This window comes from Abramis brama (assembly GCF_963993115.1).
Source record: "Abramis brama genome assembly, chromosome: 5".
Classification (NCBI taxonomy): Eukaryota; Metazoa; Chordata; class Actinopteri; order Cypriniformes; family Leuciscidae; genus Abramis; species Abramis brama.
Genome location: NC_139967.1, coordinates 1,164,704 through 1,187,500, shown reverse-complemented (window position 1 = coordinate 1,187,500; position 22,797 = coordinate 1,164,704). Strand labels below are relative to the sequence as shown.

At 37.7% G+C, this 22,797-nt stretch overlaps 1 protein-coding gene across 7 annotated transcripts in view; it reads left to right on the top strand.

Moving 5' to 3' along the window:
- cita (citron rho-interacting serine/threonine kinase a) overlaps window positions 1–22,797 on the top strand; it is a 112,156-nt gene that overhangs the window by 79,358 nt on the left and 10,001 nt on the right. For 2 of the 7 annotated variants that reach the window (XM_084114908.1, XM_084114907.1), the window contains exons 30-45: window positions 169–276; window positions 586–778; window positions 1,928–2,095; window positions 4,695–4,832; window positions 7,121–7,301; window positions 9,451–9,542; window positions 9,624–9,728; window positions 10,939–11,108; window positions 15,213–15,254; window positions 15,548–15,628; window positions 16,684–16,819; window positions 17,382–17,521; window positions 18,455–18,547; window positions 19,829–19,937; window positions 21,595–21,723; window positions 22,480–22,560. In XM_084114908.1, the coding sequence (XP_083971034.1) occupies window positions 169–276; window positions 586–778; window positions 1,928–2,095; window positions 4,695–4,832; window positions 7,121–7,301; window positions 9,451–9,542; window positions 9,624–9,728; window positions 10,939–11,108; window positions 15,213–15,254; window positions 15,548–15,628; window positions 16,684–16,819; window positions 17,382–17,521; window positions 18,455–18,547; window positions 19,829–19,937; window positions 21,595–21,723; window positions 22,480–22,560 (1,966 nt within the window). Of the gene's footprint in view, window positions 1–168; window positions 277–585; window positions 779–1,927; window positions 2,096–3,239; window positions 3,264–4,694; window positions 4,833–7,120; window positions 7,302–9,450; window positions 9,729–10,938; window positions 11,109–15,212; window positions 15,255–15,547; window positions 15,629–16,683; window positions 16,820–17,381; window positions 17,522–18,454; window positions 18,548–19,828; window positions 19,938–21,594; window positions 21,724–22,479; window positions 22,561–22,797 lie in introns of all 7 variants that reach the window. The other 5 variants (XM_084114910.1, XM_084114909.1, XM_084114906.1 and 2 more) reach the window with 4 other exon arrangements.

The following is a 22,797-nucleotide window of genomic DNA, read 5'->3' as shown; positions in this document are numbered from 1 at the left end:
ACCAACAACAACCGCACTTCCGGGAACTTCATAATAAGAGTCCCCTTTTCCCTTCGGTAAACAGCCATGTGTAATCTTAAACAATATTCAGCACAGAGGTATACATGTGCATGAACACATTTTTTAATATCTTAAACATAACAGTTCTTCCTTCTCGTCTCTCCTCAGGCCGTTTACTCTCACGAGAAAGTGAAAATGGAGGGAACCATCTCACAGCAGACCAAACTCATCGACTTCCTGCAGGCCAAGATGGACCAGCCCACCAAGAAGAAGAAGGTATGTCCTGAAAATATGAAGTCCTGAAAAGTGAAGCCAAGCCACAACACAACAAAATCAGAACACCACAAAAATCAAGCCACAACCCAATGACTTCAAGCCAGAACAACACGACGAAAACAAGCCACAACACACACGATTTCATTCTGTTGTGGCTTGTTTTCTTTGGGTTGTGAGCTTATGTTTGAACATTAGTCAGCCAATCAGAGTCTAATAATAGATAATCAAACAATAGTAATGAATAATATTGGTTATGGGTCATAATGTGAAGATGATTGTCAGCTGTATCGTGTGCTCTGTGTGTATCAGGGTATATTCGGGCGCCGGCGTGAGGAGGTCGGCGTCACGGCTAACGGAGCCACAGCGCTGTCGTCTCAGCCTGCCTTGCCTCTCCAGTACAGCGACATGAAGTCCGCGCTGGAGAAAGAGAGATCCCGATGCTCGGAGCTCGAGGAGGCGCTGCAGAAGATGAGGATCGAGCTGCGATCCTTACGGGAAGAGGGTGAGGCATTCAGTGTCAGTAACAGTTACTCCGTCTTAGAGTATCTAGAGCTGCATTATAATTGTTAAACTGATTAATTTTGCTCAAATTATAATCACATTTATTAAGCAGGGTTCCCACGTGTCCTGGAAAAATAATGCATTTTATATTTCTCCGTCATTTTTAACTCGATTATGCTGTTCGCATTGTTTCAAGGGATCGTAGTTCTTTCCCTCACTAAAGCACTAAAACTAAACTTTTACATTCACATTTAGTCTTATTGCAAAACATTTAATTGTGTCTGAATATCAGGAACACAAATCATCAGGCTAAAGAACACGTACACAAGCAACTTTTAAAAATACCATAGAAAAACATCTAGCATAACTAATATAAATTTCCAGCATTATAAAAGACAAGTAAACACTCAGTAATAAAAAAGAACAAATAAAAAATTAGCAATCTTATTTTATAATATATAATATATATAATGTAAAATTATATCTTAGCAAATGTAATTTTTAGCAGCATCTAGTGGTGAGGTTACGAATTGCACCCAACAGAAGTTACAGTGGCCGACAGGAAGTGATGTCATCGGCTGAGACAGCAGAGAGGAGCCCAGTTAAACAGTGAGGTTTCTTTACAATGATAAATTAAGAAATTATATTTACTTAATTATTCAGTATAACGATGTTATTGCGAATATTATTGTCACTTGTTCATCATTGTGTCAGTGTTTTATTCGCTGACTTTAGTTCGCTTCTTTACATGAAGAACAACATAGTGACGAAACGCGTTTGTCCGTTCAGGGCCACCGTAGAAACATGTGGATGTAAGCGGACCCGCGGTGTGTGTGTAGAGAGAAATGCCTCATTCTAAGCTAATAAACACATAACGCTTCATTATGTAAGCTCTTTATACGCCACTGAAAACATAGTTATGAATATGATATTGCATTTCTGTCTACAGATCCTCCTAAATATCACACACTGCACCTTTAACAAATACTTTTTTAATAATCCCTATGGGGAAGATGAATGGGAAAAATACTTGAAGAAGTGTGCGGGCGCTAATGCACTCTATTATATCCGTCTTCCATATTTCCTGCTGTTTCCTCCAGATGATGTGAATGTGATGATGTTGTTGAGGATCTCTCTCTGTGTCTCTCAGCGGCTCATTTTAAAGCGCAGGAGCACGCGGCTCCGTCCACGCCGGCCTCGGCCCGTCAGCAGATCCTCATGTCGGCCATCGTGAAGTCTCCGGAGCGCCAGCCCAATCCCAGCAGCCTCTTGAACCCCTCGAGCTCGGCCCGTCGCAAGGAGAGCTCCACGCCGGAGGGTCAGTACACTAATGCACCTGTGTGTTTCATACAAACTGAAGTGTGTGTGTACACTACCAGTCAAAAGTTTGGGGTCGGTAAGATTTTTAATGTTTTTAAAAGAAGTCTCTTCTGCTCACCAAGGCTGAATTTATTTAATTAAAAATACAAAAAAATATTGTAATATTGTGAAATATTATTGCAATGTAAATCATCTGTTTTCTATGTGAATATACAGTAAAGTGTAATTTATTCCTGTGATCAAAGCTGAATTTTCAGCATCATTACTCCAGTCTTCAGTGTCACATGATCCTTCAGAAATCACTCTAATATGATGATTTGATGCTCAAGAAACATTTATGATTATTATCAGTGTTGAAAACAGTTGTGTACAATTTTTATTTCAGGATTCTTTGATGAATAGAAAGGTCAAAAGAACAGCATTTATCTGAAATAGCAGCTTTTGCAACATTAAACACTACCGTTCAAAAGTTTGAGGTCATTAAGAATTTTTATTACATTTTTTGAGGGAAAGAAATTAAATCAATACTTTTATTCATCAAGGATAAATTAAATTAAGTGACAGTAAAGACATTTATAATGTTACAGAAGATTCTATTTCAAATAAATGTTGTTCTTTTGAACTTTCTATTCGTCAAAGAATCCTGAAAAAATTGTACACAACTGATTTCAACATTGATAATAATCATAAACGTTTCTTGATCATCAAATCATCATATTAGAGTGATTTCTGAAGGATCATGTGACACTGAAGACTGGAGTAATGATGCTGAAAATGTACAGGAATAAATTACACTTTACTGTATATTCACATAGAAAACATGATTTACATTATAATAATATTTCACTATTTTACAGTATTTTTGTATTTTTAATCAAATAAATGCAGCCTTGCTGAGCAGAAGAGACTCTTTTAAAAACATAAAAAATCGTACCGATCCCAAACTTTAGACTGGTAGTGTGTGTGTGAGTGATTCTGTGTCAGTATCACAGATGAATGAAGCTCATGTCGTCTGGAGATCAGTGGTTCTCTCTCTCTCTCTGTCGCTGGTTCTTTCTCTCCTCATGTTTCTGTCCTGCGCTCTTGCGTTCTCTGCGTCTGCTCCGTCGAGTCTGAGAGCTGTTTCTCTTCTGCTCTTTCAGAAAAGAGGAGGGTGACGTTTGAAAGTAAGTGTCTTTCTCTCTCTATCTCCGTTTCTGTCCCTCATCATCATCATCATCATCATCATCTGCTGTCGCTCTGAGATCAGCTCAGATGGGTTTAGTTCAGGGTTGTGCGCTGATGGGAATCAGATCACTGATAGTGAAAAACCCTTAGCAACACCTTAGCAACCCCCACACAACACTGTAGCATTATGAGTTTTGATTGCAGTTTGAGCTAAATATATATTTTTAATAATTAGTATCTCATTCTAATTAGAGTTTTGCTTTCAGCTAGGCTGTAGATTCTGTGAGTTTTATTTACAATGTCCAACTAGGGCTGTGCGATATATATATCATCTACGACAATATCATGATTGTTGTTTTAATTATGTGCGATCTGACATCAAGGATGCGCTTGTGCGTTTAGAGTGGATTAGTCTTTTAAAATGCATTTTTCCTCTGTATGTCTTTTATATTTATATTATTTATTATAGTTAATCAATATCACATGAAGAGTGCCGTTTTTTTCTCCAAATATCAGCATGATTACAAATGTGATATTTATTTTAAACGATTAATTATATTTTAGACACAGTATTGCCTGTTTTTGCTCTATTTCTCCAACAAAAGTAGTTCCACTCAGAGCCTCAGGACAGTGTTGCGTCTCTGAGCGACACACGGCAGTGTTTCGCTGCTGAATGAACGAATCGGTTGAGTTAAAGGGTTAGTTCACCCAAAAATGTCAGTATTTACTCTCCCTTATTCGTTATTTTAGTTTGTTGTAACTGCAGGTTAAACACACTCATGTTCCTCTGATCTGCATTAGACAGTGTGTGTGTAAAAGCATCTAAACTTCAGACGCAGCTTCTGTGTTTCCTCTGCAGCGCAAAGATGAATTTAGTTGATACTGATTTCATTTGATTGGTAACAGCCCTATTATGTCTTATTAACATTGAATTTATTGATTAAATGTAAGAATTTGACACAAAAGATGATTCATACAATAATTAGGTTTTAAAAAATGGCTTTATAAAGTAAAAAAAAATCCCAGAAAATATGAGGTATTTTTTGTGTCAGTATCGCACACGTCTACATCCAACACTTTATCTCTCAATATTTTTGTCTTTTTTTTCCAGTATAAACCTCTAAAAGTTCTTAAATCAAGATACATTTACTTGAGATGCAAAATGACATTATACACAGTATATATCGATACTGCACTCAAGCTTTCCCATCCTCCTTTTACTCTGAGCTGAAGCATGTGATCGCCTCCTCTCTCGATGATGCTTCTGTTCGCATGTTTTGCTCAGATAGAGACGGACTTGCTCATGGTTTTGTTCTGGCCGTTGCTCTGCTGCTGGACTGATGATCTTTGACATCACTCACACTCAAGAGATGCTCAAGAGGACATTATTAACCCACACTAACTCTGTGTGTGTGTGTGTGTGTCTGTAGAGTACGGCCGGCGTGTGAAGGAACGGATGCACCACAACATCCCTCATCGGTTCACGGTGGGGCTCAACATGAGAGCGGCGAAATGTGCCGTTTGTCTGGATACGGTTCACTTCGGCCGACAAGCTGCTACGTGCCTGGGTATGAAAAAGACACACACACACACACAGAAAACACACACATAGAAAACACACACGTATACACACACGCTCACTCAAAACAAACTTAAAAAGGTCTTAAGTCTTAATTTGCACTTCCACAAATGAAGGCCTTAAAATCGTCTTAAAGGGATACTTCACCTCTTTATACTTCACCTCTGGAAAGATGAACGTGTATTTAAAATGGGTCATTTATGTAGTAGAAATGTGAAATTATTTTTGAATTTGGAGCTTTCTAGACTGAGAAAAGTCAGAAAATGTATTTTTGGCTCATGTGGATGAAAGACAACAACTCCCAGAATGCACTTGCTTCGCTGCCCTACAAGGCCACACCCAAGCCAATGAATGGCGACTGTAGAAAGCAAAAGCCGAATCCCGGACATTTTGGACGATCTCGACGGTCAGACATGTCCGGGAAAAAGAGGATGGTAACCCCTACTCCTCAGCTTTCTCCACAGAGCAAGAGCCTGCTAGCTTAGCTTCCAAAGAAAGACGGCTGACACTATGTGTACATTCTGTGAGTGAGATCCCTCTATGGACGGGTTGAAAACATGCGGGACAGCTCCTACTACTGGCTGTAGTCTCTCACCTCTGGCCAAAAAATCCTCCGATGACGCAAAATGACGATTTTTGCGTCATCGGAGGATTTTTTCCAGACCAAAAATACATAAATCTCTCGTCTCAGGGGGACATGAGGGAGGGAAGCACAGTCATTCGAAAATACTACAGGTTTTCTACTGATACAAAGCTTAATGCTAAATCCTGAAGTATCCCTTTAAATAAGAGCAGAAAGTCTTGGCATTAAATGTTGCATGCAGTACAAAAAATGAAAAATGTTTGTACTGTTTTCCAATACAAATATCAGTTTAAATCAAGATAAATTTACTTGAGATGCAAATGTAAAATTAAGTCTTGGAAAATGTAATAAAATAAGAGAACAAATATCTGTCAAAACTTCTAAATTAAGCAGATTTTTCTGAGCCCATTAGTAGATATTTGTTTTTGCTTTAGTCACAAACTTAATTTTGATTAATATCACGGAAAACAACACTTCATATTTCATGTCATTTTACATCTGAAGTAAATCTTCTGCAGTATCTTGATTTAGGAATCTTTTGAATCTTTTTTGCAGTTTGATCAGAAGGTACAGTAAAAGATATTTCCATATTGTAGTGGTTTTTAGCAAAAACGATTCAAGGTTCTTCTTTTTTTAGTAAAATGAATTTAAAAGTAACACATCTGTTGGAAGATGAATTTTCAAACTCTGAAGTGTTTCTCCATAAACATTAACATCTAGAGAACAGATTGATGTATTGAGTTCCCTTCAATTTATTTCTAAAATTTCCGTTACTTGGTCTTAAAAACGTCTTAAATTTACCATCATAAACTCTGCAGAAACCCTGACACACCCACTCGCACGCATACACACACACACACACACACACTCACACACACACACACACTCACTCACAGAAAACACAGTATACACGTTTATATAAACGTGCTTCCATAGTCTATCACACCTGGAGGCGTTTCCCATAGTGGGATACCGAGCGATTGTTCTCAGAGAACCGGGGTTACGCACGTAACCTAACATTTTTATTTATTCAGCTAGTTATACAGTAAATGCTGTTACCTAACCCTAACAGAAATATTTTTTATAATTAAAAAAACTTTTGAAATAACTAAAAATATATAGTACATACAATTATAGTATAGCAAAAAAGCTGTAATATAGTGAAATATTATTCCAATGTAAGTCATCTGTTCTCTGTGAATATATAGTAAAGTGTAATTTATTCCTGTGATCAAAGCTGAATTTTCAGCATCATTACTCCAGTCTTCAGTGTCACATGATCCTTCAGAAATCACTCTAATATGATGATTTGATGATCAAGAAACATTTATGATTATTATCAATGTTGAAAACAGTTCAGATTTTTGTGGAAACTGTGATACATTTTATTTAAGGATTCTTTGAATAGAAAGTTCATAAGAACAGCATTTTTTTTTATTTATAAAAACACACTTTTGGGTTTTTTTCCCCCATTTTTCTATGTAAACATGCGTTTGATGGATGTCGCTGACCTAAAAATGTGCTCAGGTTATAAGACATTCGAGGTTTAAAAAACATGTCTGATGACTTGGTACTTTTTCATTCCACTTCCTAATATTTGTCCTCAGAAGACAATGATCCTTAAATATTCAGTATATGTAGATCTTTGCTCACCTGCTCCCATCCCTCGTCTCTCTTTCCCTTCTGTCCGTCAGAGTGTCGAACTCTCTGCCACCCGAAGTGTTCCCCGTGTCTGCCTGCGACCTGTGGGCTCCCAGTGGAGTTCGCCACGCACTTCTCCGAGGCTCTGTGTCGGGATAAAGCCAGCTCACCCGCCCTGCAGGTCAAAGAGGCGTCGGGTCACGTGCGTCTGGAGGGCTGGATGAAGCAGCCCAGGTCAGATCTTTCAGAGTCTTAAAAAGTATTCAAAATTGATAAATTTACAGAAAATTATGGCCCTTAAAGGTGGGATCAGTAGTTTTTGAAATATGCTGTTGGCCAATGTTGATATTTGAAATCAACCCAAACAAACACACCCCTTCTTCATTGCTCCGCCTCCAAAACTCACTCTCCAATCCTAACAACCGAGTCGGCTCTCTCCAATCCCCTGCAAGCGAGTTGAGTGCACTAACAATAACGCTAAACACCACATTCACTAGCAGTGGTCAGCGCGACACTGACTAGCTGTCCTCTGTTACACACGCAATCCAAGAGAGGATGACGTCTGTTTATCATAGCAGAAACGCAATAGAATAATGCTTCACGAAAAATAAAGCGCAGATGATGAATGAATGACAAGGAAGCACAAAAAATGAACGTACAGTACACAATAGTTATTACAAACAAGAGTTGGTTGTTAGTTGCCAACAGCAGCTCCAGACACACAATGACACTCAAACCCAGCGTTACTCACGTGTTACCCAGTGTTACTCACATGTTACTCATGTATTACTCAGTGTTACTCACGCGTTACCCAGTGTTACTCACATGTTACTCACATGTTACTCACGTGTTACTCATGTATTACTCAGTGTTACTCACATGTTACTCATGTATTACTCAGTGTTACTCACGCGTTACCCAGTGTTACTCACATGTTACCCAGTGTTACTCACGCGTTACCCAGTGTTACTCGTGTGTTACCCTGTGTTACTCATGCGTTACTCGTGTTACCCAGTGTTACTCACACGTTACTCAGTGTTACTCATGTGTTACCCAGTGTTACTCAGGTTACACTGTGTTACCCAGTGTTACTCACGTGTTATCCGGTGTTACCCAGTGTTACTCACGTGTTATCCGGTGTTACCCAGTGTTACTCACGTGTTACCCGGTGTTACTCACGTGTTACCCGGTGTTACTCACGTGTTACCCAGTGTTACTCACGTGTTACCTGGTGTTACTCACGTGTTACCCAGTGTTACTCATGTGTTACCCAGTGTTACTCACGTGTTACCCGGTGTTACTCACGTGTTACCCAGTGTTACTCGTGCATTACTCGGTGTTACTCGCATGTTACCCAGTGTTACACCGTGTTACTCACGCGTTACTCATGTGTTACCCAGTGTTACTTGTGCGTTACCCAGTGTTACTTACGTGTTACTCAGGTGTTACTCATGTGTTACCCTGTTACTCATGCGTTACTCGTGTTAACCAGTGTTACTCACACGTTACTCATGTGTTACGTGTTACCCAGTGTTACTCCCGTGTTACCCAGTGTTACTCGCGTGTTACTCACGTGTTACCCGGTGTTACTCACGTTACACCGTGTTACTCATGTGTTACCCAGTGTTACTCGCGTGTTACTCACGTGTTACCCAGTGTTACTCATGTGTTACCCAGTGTTACTCACGTTACCCAGTGTTACTCACATGTTACCCAGTGTTACTCACGTGTTACCCGGTGTTACTCACGTTACACCGTGTTACTCATGTGTTACCCAGTGTTACTCGCGCGTTACCCAGTGTTACTTGCGCGTTACCCGGTGTTACTCACGTGTTACCCAGTGTTACTCACGTGTTACCCAGTGTTACTCGTGCGTTACCCAGTGTTACTCATGTGTTACTCACGTGTTACCCAGTGTTACTCATGTGTTACCCAGTGTTACTCACGTTACCCAGTGTTACTCACATGTTACCCAGTGTTACTCACGTGTTACCCGGTGTTACTCACGTTACACCGTGTTACTCATGTGTTACCCAGTGTTACTCGCGCGTTACCCAGTGTTACTTGCGCGTTACCCGGTGTTACTCACGTGTTACCCAGTGTTACTCGCGTGTTACCCAGTGTTACTCGCGCGTTACCCAGTGTTACTCACGTGTTACCCAGTGTTACTCGTGTGGACCAAAGCTTTTATCTGAAGAGTTTTAATTTTTTTTACCTGATTTAAAAAAAAATCTGTGTTTTTTTATTATTGATTTTTGGTCTGTGAATTATATCAAATACTATTAGGGCCAGACCAAAAAAATCCATACCCAGCTTTTTATAACTCCAGCAGATGGTATTCAGTGTCCTGTCACTGAGTGTTTGTGCATGTGTGTGTGTGTAGGAATGGTAAGAGGGGTCAGCAGGGCTGGGAGCGGAAGTACGTCGTGTTGGACGGGACTAAAGTATCGATCTACGAGTCTGAGCCGTCAGAAGGTACAGGTCCACTCTGTCAGATCACTCGCCGGGGTCTGGTTGAGTGTGTGTGTTCTGAACCCCTGTGTGTGTGTGTTTCAGACTCAGTGAAGCCGCTGGAGGAGTTTGAGTTGTGTTTGCCGGACGGTGAGGTGACGGTTCACGGAGCTGTCGGAGCGTCTGAACTCATCAACACGGCCAAATCAGGTCAGAAAACACACACTGAAGAATTAATGAAATCATTGAACACAGGGCTCAACGCTAAGGGTCCACACACTAAATAAATAAAATAAAAAGTTTTGACCATGTAACAGTGTATTCTAATAAATAAGCCACCATAATTTTAGATACCAGTGAAATTTCACAATTCTCGATTGATTTCGATACCCCAGCAAAAACTGGGGTACACTAACTAATATAAAGTTCAAACATTATTGAAGACAAGTGTGCCTTCAGTAATAAAATAAGAACAAATAAACAAATTACAAGAAACCCATATTGAATCTGTACATTTACAATAAATGGCAAATGGAATGGAACAAATGTGAAAATGACAAATTATATGAGGTGATTCCAGTACTAAATCAAGGAGGTAATTGTTATTATTTTGTAAAGACATGGCCAGGTTGTGTATTCGAGATGCTGAATTGGACGTTCAAGACTCACTCATTTATATTTATTGAAAGGGGAAGAGAAACCGGTTTATGATTGTCTAAGAATTTCATGAGTGTAAAACATATTTTGATAGAATGCCCTTATAAATTATATTAGACAACGTTTTATTCAGAAAATATATTAATGGACATTTTTAAAAAGGTTTCTAATGGAATAATTGTAGAATTTCTGGCAAATAGTAAATTGAAAGATTCTATGTAAGTGTTATTATTGCTGTTATTAATTCAAATTTAATTCTGATTTTGTATATTGATTTGTTTTTTAAGAAAAAATGTTAAATTATTGTAAACAATGTATTGAATTTCTTTCTTTCTTTGTTTGTGTTCAGAAAGGCAATTGGTTTTACAGCAAGACCAGCATACAAAAAAAAGACAATTTACAATATATTAAAAATTACATAATAAACTACACAAAACAACAACAGCCCCCCCCCCCCATGCCCGAATTTACCATAGAAGTAGGAATAAATGAATGTTTGCACCCGTTACTCCTAACAGAGGGAGATCTAAACCGAGATCCTGAGGGTAAACACTGAAACTCAGAGTAGAGGGGATGGGAACGAACCATTCAGATAGAGAGGGCTTTTCTAAATACCTGCGATTAAACAGGACGGTAGGGTGACTCTGCTGAATTCCTGAATTGATTGTAATCATAATTATTTTTTAAATTGAAATACTGTTGATTGTCATTAATGTGAATAAATATGTTAAATCATAAATAAGTGTGTGTGTGTGTGTGTCAGATATCCCGTACGTGCTGAAGCTGGAGTCTCATCCTCACACCACATGTTGGCCGGGTCAGTCTCTGTACTTCATGGCTCCCAGTTTCCCAGATAAACAGCGCTGGGTTGCAGTTCTGGAGTCAGTGGTTGCCGGAAGCCGAGGATCCCGAGAGAAAACAGAAGCGGACTCGGTGAGTTTCAGTCCTTCTGAACGATCGTGACTCCTGTGTTTGCTTAAAGGAGGAGTTCACTTTAAAATGAACATTAGCCCATGGTTTACTCTCCCTCAAGTCATGCTAGCTGTATATGACTTTCTTCTTTCAGACGAACACAGTCAGAGTTATATTAAATGTCCTGGCTCTTCCAAGAACTCCACACGGCTCCTGGGGTTAATAAAGTCCTTCTGAAGCTAAGCGATGAGTTTGTGTAAGAAAAATATCCATATTTAACACGTTACAAAGTCTAAAAAATCTTCCGGCCAAACTAACATACTTGGTCCACTTACGCCTAAAGCACAACTCGTGACGTCAGTATTAGCGCAGCGCATCATGGCGTAGCGTAAATATCAGCAGTGCGTCACATTACTCGCATTAGTTGCGCTCAGACTAAAGTCGAATCTGTATGTTCGTTTGGCCGGAAGCTAGTTATTTTACTTTATAAAGTTTTAAATATGGATATTTTTCTTACACAAACGATTCGCTTCAGAACGCCTTTATTAACCCCCTGGATCCAGCAATTTATGATGGACAGATGAGCTTTATGATGGATAGATTAACTTTATGATGGACAGATGCACTTTATGATGGACAGATGCACTTTATGATGGACAGATGCACTTTATGATGGACAGATGCACTTTATGATGGACAGATGCACTTTATGATGGACAGATGCACTTTTATGATGGATAGATTAACTTTATGATGGACAGATGCACTTTATGATGGACAGATGCACTTTTATGATGGATAGATTAACTTTATGATGGACAGATGCACTTTATGATGGATAGATGCACTTTTATGATGGATAGATGCACTTTTTATGAGCTTTTGAACTACTCCTTTAAGTCTGACCTCATGACATGGTTTGTCAGAGTTTTCAGGGATGTCAAAGGATCTTAAACCCTTTAGTTTGTCGTGGCAAAACAATGATTTACTCCTCGCTGTTATTGCGCAGATGCCCTGAAATGATGTTCAGGTTTAGTTTTAATAATAATTTTAGTGCTTCAACTTCAAATTATTTTATTTCAGTTTGTTAATAGACAATTTAAGCCATGGCAACATTTCTAATTTTCTAATTTAAGAGTGTAAGTTTTTATATATATATATATATATATATATATATATATATATATATATATATATATATATATATATAAAATAAATTGTATATATATATACAGTGAGGAAAATAAGTATTTGAACACCCTGCTATTTTTCAAGTTCTCCCACTTGGAAATCATGGAGGGGTCTGAAATTGTCATCGTAGGTGCATGTCCACTGTGAGAGACATAATAAATAAAAAAAATCCAGAAATCACAATGTATGATTTTTTAACTATTTATTTGTATGATACAGCTGCAAATAAGTATTTGAACACCTGAGAAAATCAATGTTAATATTTGGTACAGTAGCCTTTGTTTGCAATTACAGAGGTCAAACGTTTCCTGTAGTTTTTCACCAGGTTTGCACACACTGCAGGAGGGATTTTGGCCCACTCCTCCACACAGATCTTCTCTAGATCAGTCAGGTTTCTGGGCTTTTTTTAGATTATGTCTCTCACAGTGGACATGCACCTACGATGACAATTTCAGACCCCTCCATGATTTCCAAGTGGGAGAACTTGCAAAATAGCAGGGTGTTCAAATACTTATTTTCCTCACTGTGTATATATATATATATATATATATATATATATATATATATATATGTATGTATGTATGTATGTATGTGTGTGTGTGTATGTGTATGTGTATGTGTATGTGTATGTGTATATATATATATATATATATATATATATATATATATATATATATATATATATAAAATATTTTTTTTCTGCTTTATTTAAATTAACGAAAACAGCCTAGTGTTGTTAGTTATGTTTATTATAATATTATAGAATTTATCATTTTAAATTATTTTTTATTTTTATATTTTAAGTTTTTATTTTGTCAGTTTAAATTCTGTAATATTTCTTTCTAGCTTTAATTTATTTTTATTTCAGTTTTTAAACCAAAATGATGATGTTAATGGTGTTACAGTATTATTATTTATATTGTATTAAAGTATTTTTTAGGGATGCACCGACATGAAACTGGTTTGGCCGAAACCGTTAATTCTTTATATTTAAAAGCCGATAACCGATATATTTGCAGATAAATCTAAATTCACATTTTAATATAATTTTTGAGAGCATCATAATTTCAGTCATATTTCAAGCAATTCATAATCATCATGTTGAACAGTGCGCATCTGAAGTGTCTCAGCTGAAGGAAATAATACATTAGTTATCGGCTTTAATATATCGGACAAATCTTCTTATTTTGAACAATAACATTAACCCTTTCATGCATGAATTATGATAACCTCAGTCAGGATTTTTTTCCTATGTGTTTGTATTGCTCTTAGGGCATGAAAAACAAGAATTGTTTTTTATTTTATTTTTTACAAATTTTTCAAAGAGATCTTCAGATGTGCACTTGAGTGGACAGCATGCGGTTATGGTTTAAACTCAAGATATAATATATTAAATATAAGACAATAATCAAACAGATAAAGCATGTGAATTTAACAAACTAATCAATACAATTATATCAAATCATGTGAAAACTATAAAATATATACAAAAAATATAAATGCAAAATATTGCAAAGGCTTCATACAACTTCATACAAGTTGCACTTCGCGTATCTTTGATATCAGAACATGAGGACGTGATTCCATCAGAATTGTCTACAGTCTGTCAAGGTACAACTGTGGAAACCACTCAGATGCTCCTCCAGTGCACCAGAGTATGGAGATTTACCCTTATTAGCTGATCATTCTGATTATGTTCAAGATGGACATGCACATTTCATTTATTAAGTTTTTTTCAATCTCATCTGAAATGATCAGTGTTGGGGATAACGCATTACAAGTAATATGCATAACGCATTCAGATTACTTTTTTGATGTTACAAGTAAAGTAATGCATTACAAGTGTCATACATTATGTAATCATATGACTTTTTTCGATGTCAATGAAAATTACATTCTAATAATACAAATACATTTATTTACAGTAAAAAAGTCACTGCAGATTAAGTTTTTAAGTTTTAAATTTCAAAAACAATATTCACATTATAATTATGAATTGTAGCTGAAATATAGCAATTGATGCATGACGTCCACTACAGTGGACATGTGATTAATCAGAGTTTTCTCTCAATCTAAAATCAAAACTTGGAAAATTTTACTGTGATATGACTCATTAGATATTGCTTGATGCTGCAATATTTTTTTTACCTACAAGAGTTTCCTAGGATAGAAGGAATGGGTGGATATTCCGGAGCAACTTGGCATGTCTGACTGACCCTTGGCCATCTTGGTTTGGAGGGGGAAAGAATCGAAACACAAAGGCTTGCCACTTGCAATGTATAGGATGATGCATCAGGGTCCAATGAAGAGGCTGATGTGCAACTTTGCCATAAAAACCCGTGCAAATTCAAGAAAATGCTTTTTTAATAGCTGTCCACTGTAGTGACCACTATGCGTGAAAGGGTTAAAAATGAACCGATATGGTGGCCGATGTTTTTTTGTATTTTAAATTAGCCTTTATTTTTATATTTCCAGTTTAATTTGTAGTAATTTTATGTGCTTTTATCATTTTTATTAGTTTCTATAACTGTTTTTAAATGGATATTTTAGTACTTCAACTTAATTTTATTTTAACTGGTTGTCAAAGCAACATTAAAGTCTTAAGTGTAAGTTTTTCATCTAATAATTGTACTCAATTTTATTTTCTTAGCTTTATTTCAGTTAACAATTGTTTTGTAATAGTTTTAGTTAACGAGAACAACACTGGGTGCGCTCTTCCTGCACATTTTAAAAGTCTGTCTTGAAGATTATTGTGTCAGCTTTTAAGCGTTCATTAGCATTCATCTGTTTCATTATTGACAGTGAATACAAAAACACATGAGCTGAAATACCAAGAAAAGATCCATCAAATCTACCATTCACAGACATGAATTATTATTGTATTGATTTCTTGTGTCTAACGCTGTGAGTGTGATTGTGTTCTGAACGCTGTAGGCCGGTGTTAAACGTCAGAAGACTCTCTCGCCGCTGGTTCAGGTAATCAGATGCTGTTACCCAGCATGCTCCTCTGTCTGGTGCTCGTGTTGCTTGCATCATCAGGTCACGTGCTCATGTCTGCGCTTCAGGAAACTGAATGAATGTCGCTGCTCCTCATCCGCACACACCAGTGTTTCCCGCACTCGTGTAAAACACACTTCTGTGGGGAACACTGGCAGATCCTGAACGTCCTCGTCTGTCTCGAACACACGCTCGGCTCCAGCATTCTCCTCTACTCAGTGAAGCGTGACTGTTGTGTTTTAATCTTCCGTCTCTGTCTCTGTGTGATTCAGAAGCTGCTGGGAAACTCTCTGCTGAAGCTGGAGGGAGACGATCGGCTGGATATTAACTGCACTTTACCCCTGACCGACCAGGTACTGCAGTAATAATCAGTGTGTTCATAACAGATCGTACACCCGTGTTATCATAGTGTTGTGATGCCCGAGACTGAACAAAGAAGTATAAAGTAAAAGCTAAATTAAATCATAGATAATAAGAATAAACCCATTACCTACACATAATTTAATATTGTAAATAAACAAAACACAGACATTTGATGGCCAAAAATCTGATGCTTCTGGTCATAAGCCAACCATTAAAAACAGTGAAATTATATATATATATGCAAAATTGCAGTAAATTATTCTTTATTCACTGATTCTTCCTAATTCTTATTTATTTATATAATTGTATAATAGGATATAATAACTCAGAAAATTGAGAAGGCCACACAGCATAAACAAATAAAATGTTTCATCTTTTTTGTGTTGTATTTCCAAAAAAAGAAAAAAAGTATTTAAACAAATAAATACAAAACTATTTATTTTAATTTTTACATATTTATGTTTTAACTAATTATTACTTTGAGGTATTATTAGTATTATTATTTTTACTTAATTAATTTACTTAATTACAAACTTCCTGCAGTTCCTTCACCAAAAACCTGATATAATTGACCTGATAAATTAACATCAATATGGCACTAGATTATCCTATTAAAATCAACGTGGTAAAGACGTTCGGTCAAAAGTAATCAAAAAGTAGTCCGGATATATTACCTTAAATCTGTAGTGTAATAGATTGTTACTAACTACAATTTTCATCATGTAATTTGCATGCAGTAATGGACTATAATAATTTACCCAGCACTGTGTATATATATTCAATATTGTTAAATTAAAAAAAGTAAATGGATAAAAAATAAACCCACCACTTATATATGTTGAATAATTAATGTTGTTCTAACAAATTATTACAATATTGAATAATGTGTCGGTGATGGATGAAATGAAACAGGGAAATTCATTGGCCAAGAAATGTTAAACTCGTGTAAAAGCCGTGAGACGTGACACATGTTCACAGACAACCAGTTACAACACGATCTGACCCTGTGTGTGTGTGTGTGTGTGTGTGTGTGTGTGTGTTTCAGATCGTGCTGGTGGGCTCAGAGGAGGGTTTGTACGCCCTGAACGTCATCAAGAACTCGCTCACACACATCCCAGGACTCGACTCTGTGTTCCAGATCCAGATCCTGAAGGAGCTCGACAAACTGCTCATGATCACCGGTCAGTGCTGTTCACATCTGTGTATATGGCAGAATAATTATTAGACGGTATTCTAATTATATATTGTCAATATATTGCAGAATATATCAGACCAGTCCGGTCAGCTTTATACAACACAGACTGTTTCAAAGCAGCTTCACAGTAATGAACAAGAACATAACAGTGTTAATGTTGCAAAGTGACTTTAGTTTCAGCGGTAAAACTGAACTGTGTACGAACCCCGTAAAAGCTTATAGAACGCTGAGGAAAATATTTCTTCAGAACAACCAACCAAAAATCTCGGTGATGCGGTGCTTTTGTGGGACTTTTTTGTATGGGATATTGTCAGCTCTTATGAAAAATTAATTGTATATCATAATAAAATATAGTATTTATGACAGCGGTGGCATTAAAAAGGTCTTAAAAGTCTTAATTGAACTGTAGACGTCCCGTATACGCAGCTCTGCGGAAGACAATAGTGTTGTTATTCTGCCCAATTCATTTCATGTTTTATTCTCATCCAATATTATTGATAATATGACTGAATATGAAGTGTGTGTGTGTGTGTGTGTGTGTGTGTCAGGTGAGGAGCGCGCCCTGTGTCTGGTGGACATTAAACGGGTTAAACAGTCTCTGGCTCAGTCTCATCTGCCGGCTCAGCCCGATCTCAGTCCCTACATCTTCGAGGCGGTGAAGGGCTGCCATCTCTTCGCTTCTGGAAAGGTGAAGCATTCACTCGTGACCCCTATGACCCCTGTGACCTTATTGTTAAAACATCATCTCGATTCAAACACTCACATGATCTTATTCCTAAATGACGGTGATTTGCCAGTGTCTGATAAACCTGGAACGTTCAGATCTGTTCTGATCCAGAGAGAGCCGTTGTCATGTGTAGATATGATTCTGCACACTATATTCTGTGATATTCACTCATGTCTGTGATGCCTTAGTTATACGTCTTAGTTTAGTTCTAGTTGTCTGTAATGCTGTGACACTGTCCTGTTGGAGTCGTTCACTTCAGAATTAAAATTTCCTGATTATTTCCTCTCCCCACGTCATCCAAGATGTTCACGTCTTTCTTTCTTCAGTGGAAAAGAGATGAAGGTTTTTGAGGAAAACATCCCTCATTTTCTCCATATAGTGTCTTCAATGGGGTCCAACGGGTCGAAGGTCCAGATGTGAGTTTCAGTGCAGCTTCAAAGTCTCGACACGATCCGGCCGAGGAATAAGAGTCTCATCTAGACAAACCAGCCGACATTTATAACAAATAAACATTTATATACTTTTTAACCTCTAATGCTGGTCTTGCTCTAGCTGTGATGAGACACACATTACGTAATCAGGGTGAAAGGTCAAGCTTGACATAGGCGTAAGAACAGACCCAGTGTTTACAAAGCCGTGCAAAGACTAAGTCAAACGCCATTTACAAATAAATAAATAAATAAAAGGTAAAACAGCGTTGAAAACATTTCTTTTCCACTGAAGAAAGAAACACATGAACATCTTGGATGACGAGGGGGAGAGTAAATTATCACAAAATTTTTATTCTGAAGTGAACTACTCCTTTAGAAGCATCTAATGATAATGATTGGGACGCATGTACTCTACATCTGTTAGTTTATGATTGTACTGAGGAATGAAGTGTGTGTGTTTCAGATTGACAGTGGCATGTGCATCTGTGCTGCGATGCCCAATAAAATCACCATCCTGCGCTTCAACGACACACTCAACAAGTTCTGCATCAGAAAGGTGACGTATGAAGAACCTCCTCATGAATGTCAGAAACGCATGTTTAAAGTGTTTAACGCATGTTTAAAGTGCCCCGATTCTGCGTTCATGTAGTGTGTGATGAAGCTGTTTCTAAAAGATCAAAGTACAGATAAATAAAGTTATTGTCTCTTAAAAGAAAGAAGTGATTCTGAACTGAAACGAGTCGTCAGTAATGAATCTATGTAGGTGTTAAACTCATTTGCATAATGCCAGCCCATTGGCTGAGCTGCGTCTCTAAGCCCCGCCCTCAAACACTAGTTTATCTGAGACTGGAAGAGTTTGGTTCCTGTTGTTCATGTCGAGAAGAACAAAGCAAATCCACTCTGATGAGATTGATACGGTAAAACCCACTGTTCGTATCACTGTGTGTCGAGACAAAGTCATCGTTATTATACATGCAAAGTAATAATTAGATTAAAAAAGTAAAATATTTAGAAAATAATGACATGCTGAGTCATAATTATGATTAAAGAGTCAAAATTATGATAAAATGTTGAAGATATGAGGGAAAAAGTTTAAATGAATATTTTCTCAAGTCAAGTATAACTCAAGTATTGTCATTATTATGATTTTTCATGTCAATTTAATGTCATATATTTTATGTCATAATTCTGAATTTAAGGCAGTTGTGACTCTATCATTGATAATTGACTTAAATCTGAATTCTGACACTTAATTTCAACTGTCATTTTACTTGTCAATTTCAACTTTTTACGTCTCAAGTCAGAATTTTGACAGTCATCATTTCATGTATGACTCTTTATGACTTAATTATATCTTATGACTTAGTGTCATAATTTCAACTCATTTTGACTTTTTACGTCTTCAGTCAGAACATTTTTATGTAAAAAAGTTAAGGCGTAACTTAAGGCGTAAAAAGTCGAAACTGACTTGTCAAAATTTCAACCATAATTTCATAGTTATGACTTTAGTCAACATTTTTACTTCATCTCATGTCACAATTTCAACTTTTTGTTCAACAGTTTCGACTTTTTTACATCTTAAGTCAGAATTTTGACTTTATATCATAATTTTGACTATCAAATTCAGATATGATAATGAGCGCTTAGCTTCTGACCAATCACAGCAGACTGGGCCATCCGACCAATCAGAGCAGAGCAGCTCTCAGAGAGGCGGGGTTTAGAGAGACTGAATCTTTGATGGAAGCGTTTCAGACACTGAGAGAAAAGAGCTGATGCTGCAGTGGAGATTATGAGGATGTTCTTTGACCTTTCCACTCGTGTGTGTGTGTATGCGCAGGAGATCGAGACGTCTGAGCCCTGCAGCTGCATTCACTTCACTGGATACAGCATCATCATCGGCACCAATAAGTTCTATGAGATTGAGATGAAGCAGTACGTGCTGGAAGGTGAGATGAGTCGCACAACAGTCTGCTTTAGCGACGCGCCGGAATTAAAAATGTTTTTGGACGAAACTGAATATAAAGAAACACTTGGCCGAATACCGAACGCATGTTTTCTGCTTTTTTCCCATTTATTTTGACAATTTTACTCCATTTCATGAATTAAATAGTCAAAATGTGCTTTTTACTATTTTGTCTTGCTTTTCAAAAAAAAATAATAATTACAAAACTACAATTTAGAAACATTTATTTAACATTGAAGATTTAAAAAATATATTTTTATACAGAATGTAACATACTTTATATGCCTACAACAAAAAGGTGCATTAAAAAGAGGGCAAAATGTTATTTTATGATAATGATATATAATTTAGCTATTTTATTTTTGTAAGGCCTATATATATATATATAAAATTACAAATACGAAAAATACTAATTAAATAAACCACGTTTTTCAGGAACAGTAGGTTTACTTTAACATGTACACATTTATTTAACATCTTTTGTTGTTTGATTAACATTAATGACACGGACAGGTGTTTAAGGCTGCTGTCACTTTAAGACTGAATGCTTGGATGATCCAGTAATACAGTAGACACACATCCGGTTAGGCCATAACCGACAGTATTCACCTGAGAAACTCCACATGATGGGAATATTTACACCTGTGTCTGTATTTGACCATTCAGGCACAAAGAGAAGTGAATTCGGGATTGCGTGCGTCGTTCAGCGCTATACCAACTTGATAAACTCTTAAATGTTTGCGTCTGGCTTGAATCACACTTGTAGTGCTGTAAGTGTTTGCAGATGCATCCCTCTAGACAATTCAATTCATGGCAAGTTTATTTATACAGAACATTTCATACACTATTGGTAATTCAAAGTGCTTTACAGAGAGGAATTGAAATAATCACAAAATAAAAGCAAGGAAAATTAAAACAGTTATAAAGAGATATAAAGATGAGACGGTAATAAAATGAATTGAATTCATAAAGCGTGCGCCTCTCACTCTACGCTGGTTACCATTTGATTGCGTCATCAAAAACGTCATTGTTCGGTCAAATTTATTCAGTCTTTTCTAGGGGTGTAGCAATATATCGCAATACTAAAATGCATCAATATGTATTGTGGATAGTTCACCCAAAATAAAAATTACTGTGTGAGAAAAAATTCAAGTTTTCAGAGTTTTAGTGTCAGTTCTACATTAAACTACTATATATAATGTATAATAATGCAGTGGGGAATATTAGTGGGTCCTGATAATGCCAGATGTCTGATGTTACCAGTAAAAGTGTCCTACATTATTTTAAATATATCAGTGAAACAGATCAAGCATATTCATCTAAAATAATCCAGTATTTTCATCTTCAGAATCATGAATATTGTTATTCTGGCGTCTCTATTGTCCTGTGCTTTGGGTTTCAGCACCGAGTCCAAAAGCCTGTTCATTTACACACACAATGTAAAACCAAATTTAGCATTTTAATCAACAGTGCATTTTTTGTTGAGCGTTTCCCATGTGTCTTGGAGTATCGCAATAATATGGTATCGTGAGTTCAGGATCGGATCGTGACGTGAGGGGATCGTTACATCACTAGTCTTTTACACTATTTTGGTTGCCGAACATTCGGTGCATCCTGAGTCTGTTTCTGTGTGTGTTCAGAGTTCCTGGATAAGAACGACGTGACGTTGGCCTCGGCCGTGTTCGCCGCCTCATCACACAGTTTCCCGATCTCCATCATCCAGGTGTCCAGCGCGCCTCAGAAAGTGGAGTACCTGCTCTGCTTCCACGGTGCGTGTGTGTGTGTGTGTGTGTGTGTGTGTGTGTGAGAGAGCTGCTGAAGGTGTGTGTGGATCTGTGTTTGACCAGTGTGTGTGTGTGTGTGTGTGTGAGAGAGCTGCTGAAGGTGTGTGTGGATCTGTGTTTGACCAGTGTGTGTGTGTGTGTGTGTGTGAGAGAGAGCTGCTGAAGGTGTGTGTGGATCTGTGTTTGACCAGTGTGTGTGTGTGAGCTTTTGAAGGTGTGTGTGGATCTGTGTTTGACCAGTGTGTGTGTGTGTGTGTGTGTGAGAGAGAGCTGCTGAAGGTGTGTGTGGATCTGTGTTTGACCAGTGTGTGTGTGTGAGCTTTTGAAGGTGTGTGTGGATCTGTGTTTGACCAGTGTGTGTGTGTGTGTGTGTATGGGTGAGCTGCTGAAGGTGTGTGTGGATCTGTGTTTGACCAGTGTGTGTGTGTGTGTATGTGTGAGCTGCTGAAGGTGTGTGTGGATCTGTGTTTGACCAGTGTGTGTGTGTGTGTGTGTGTGTATGTGTGAGCTGCTGAAGGTGTGTGTGGATCTGTGTTTGACCAGTGTGTGTGTGTGTGAGAGAGAGCTGCTGAAGGTGTGTGTGGATCTGTGTTTGACCAGTGTGTGTGTGTGTGTGTATGTGTGAGCTGCTGAAGGTGTGTGTGGATCTGTGTTTGACCAGTGTGTGTGTGTATGTGTGTGTGTGAGCTGCTGAAGGTGTGTGTGGATCTGTGTTTGACCAGTGTGTGTCGTTGCTCGTAGAGTTCGGTGTGTTTGTGGACGCGTACGGTCGCAGGAGTCGCAGCGATGACATCAAATGGAGCCGGCTGCCTCTGTCCTTCGGTAAATCCTCACGAGTCTGTGTGTTCTTCAGTTGTTCTTCAGTTGTTCTTCAGTCATTAGAGGAGGCGTACTGTAGACAGACTGATAGCTTTGAGTCGTTCACAACAAGAGCGACATGGAAAAGCAGAACAAATCACAAACCGTTTACACATCACACTCGTCATTCACAGGATGTAGCGCAAAGAAAGATGCATGTCATGAGACATATTAGCGCTGCTCGTTTATGGTAAAAATGTA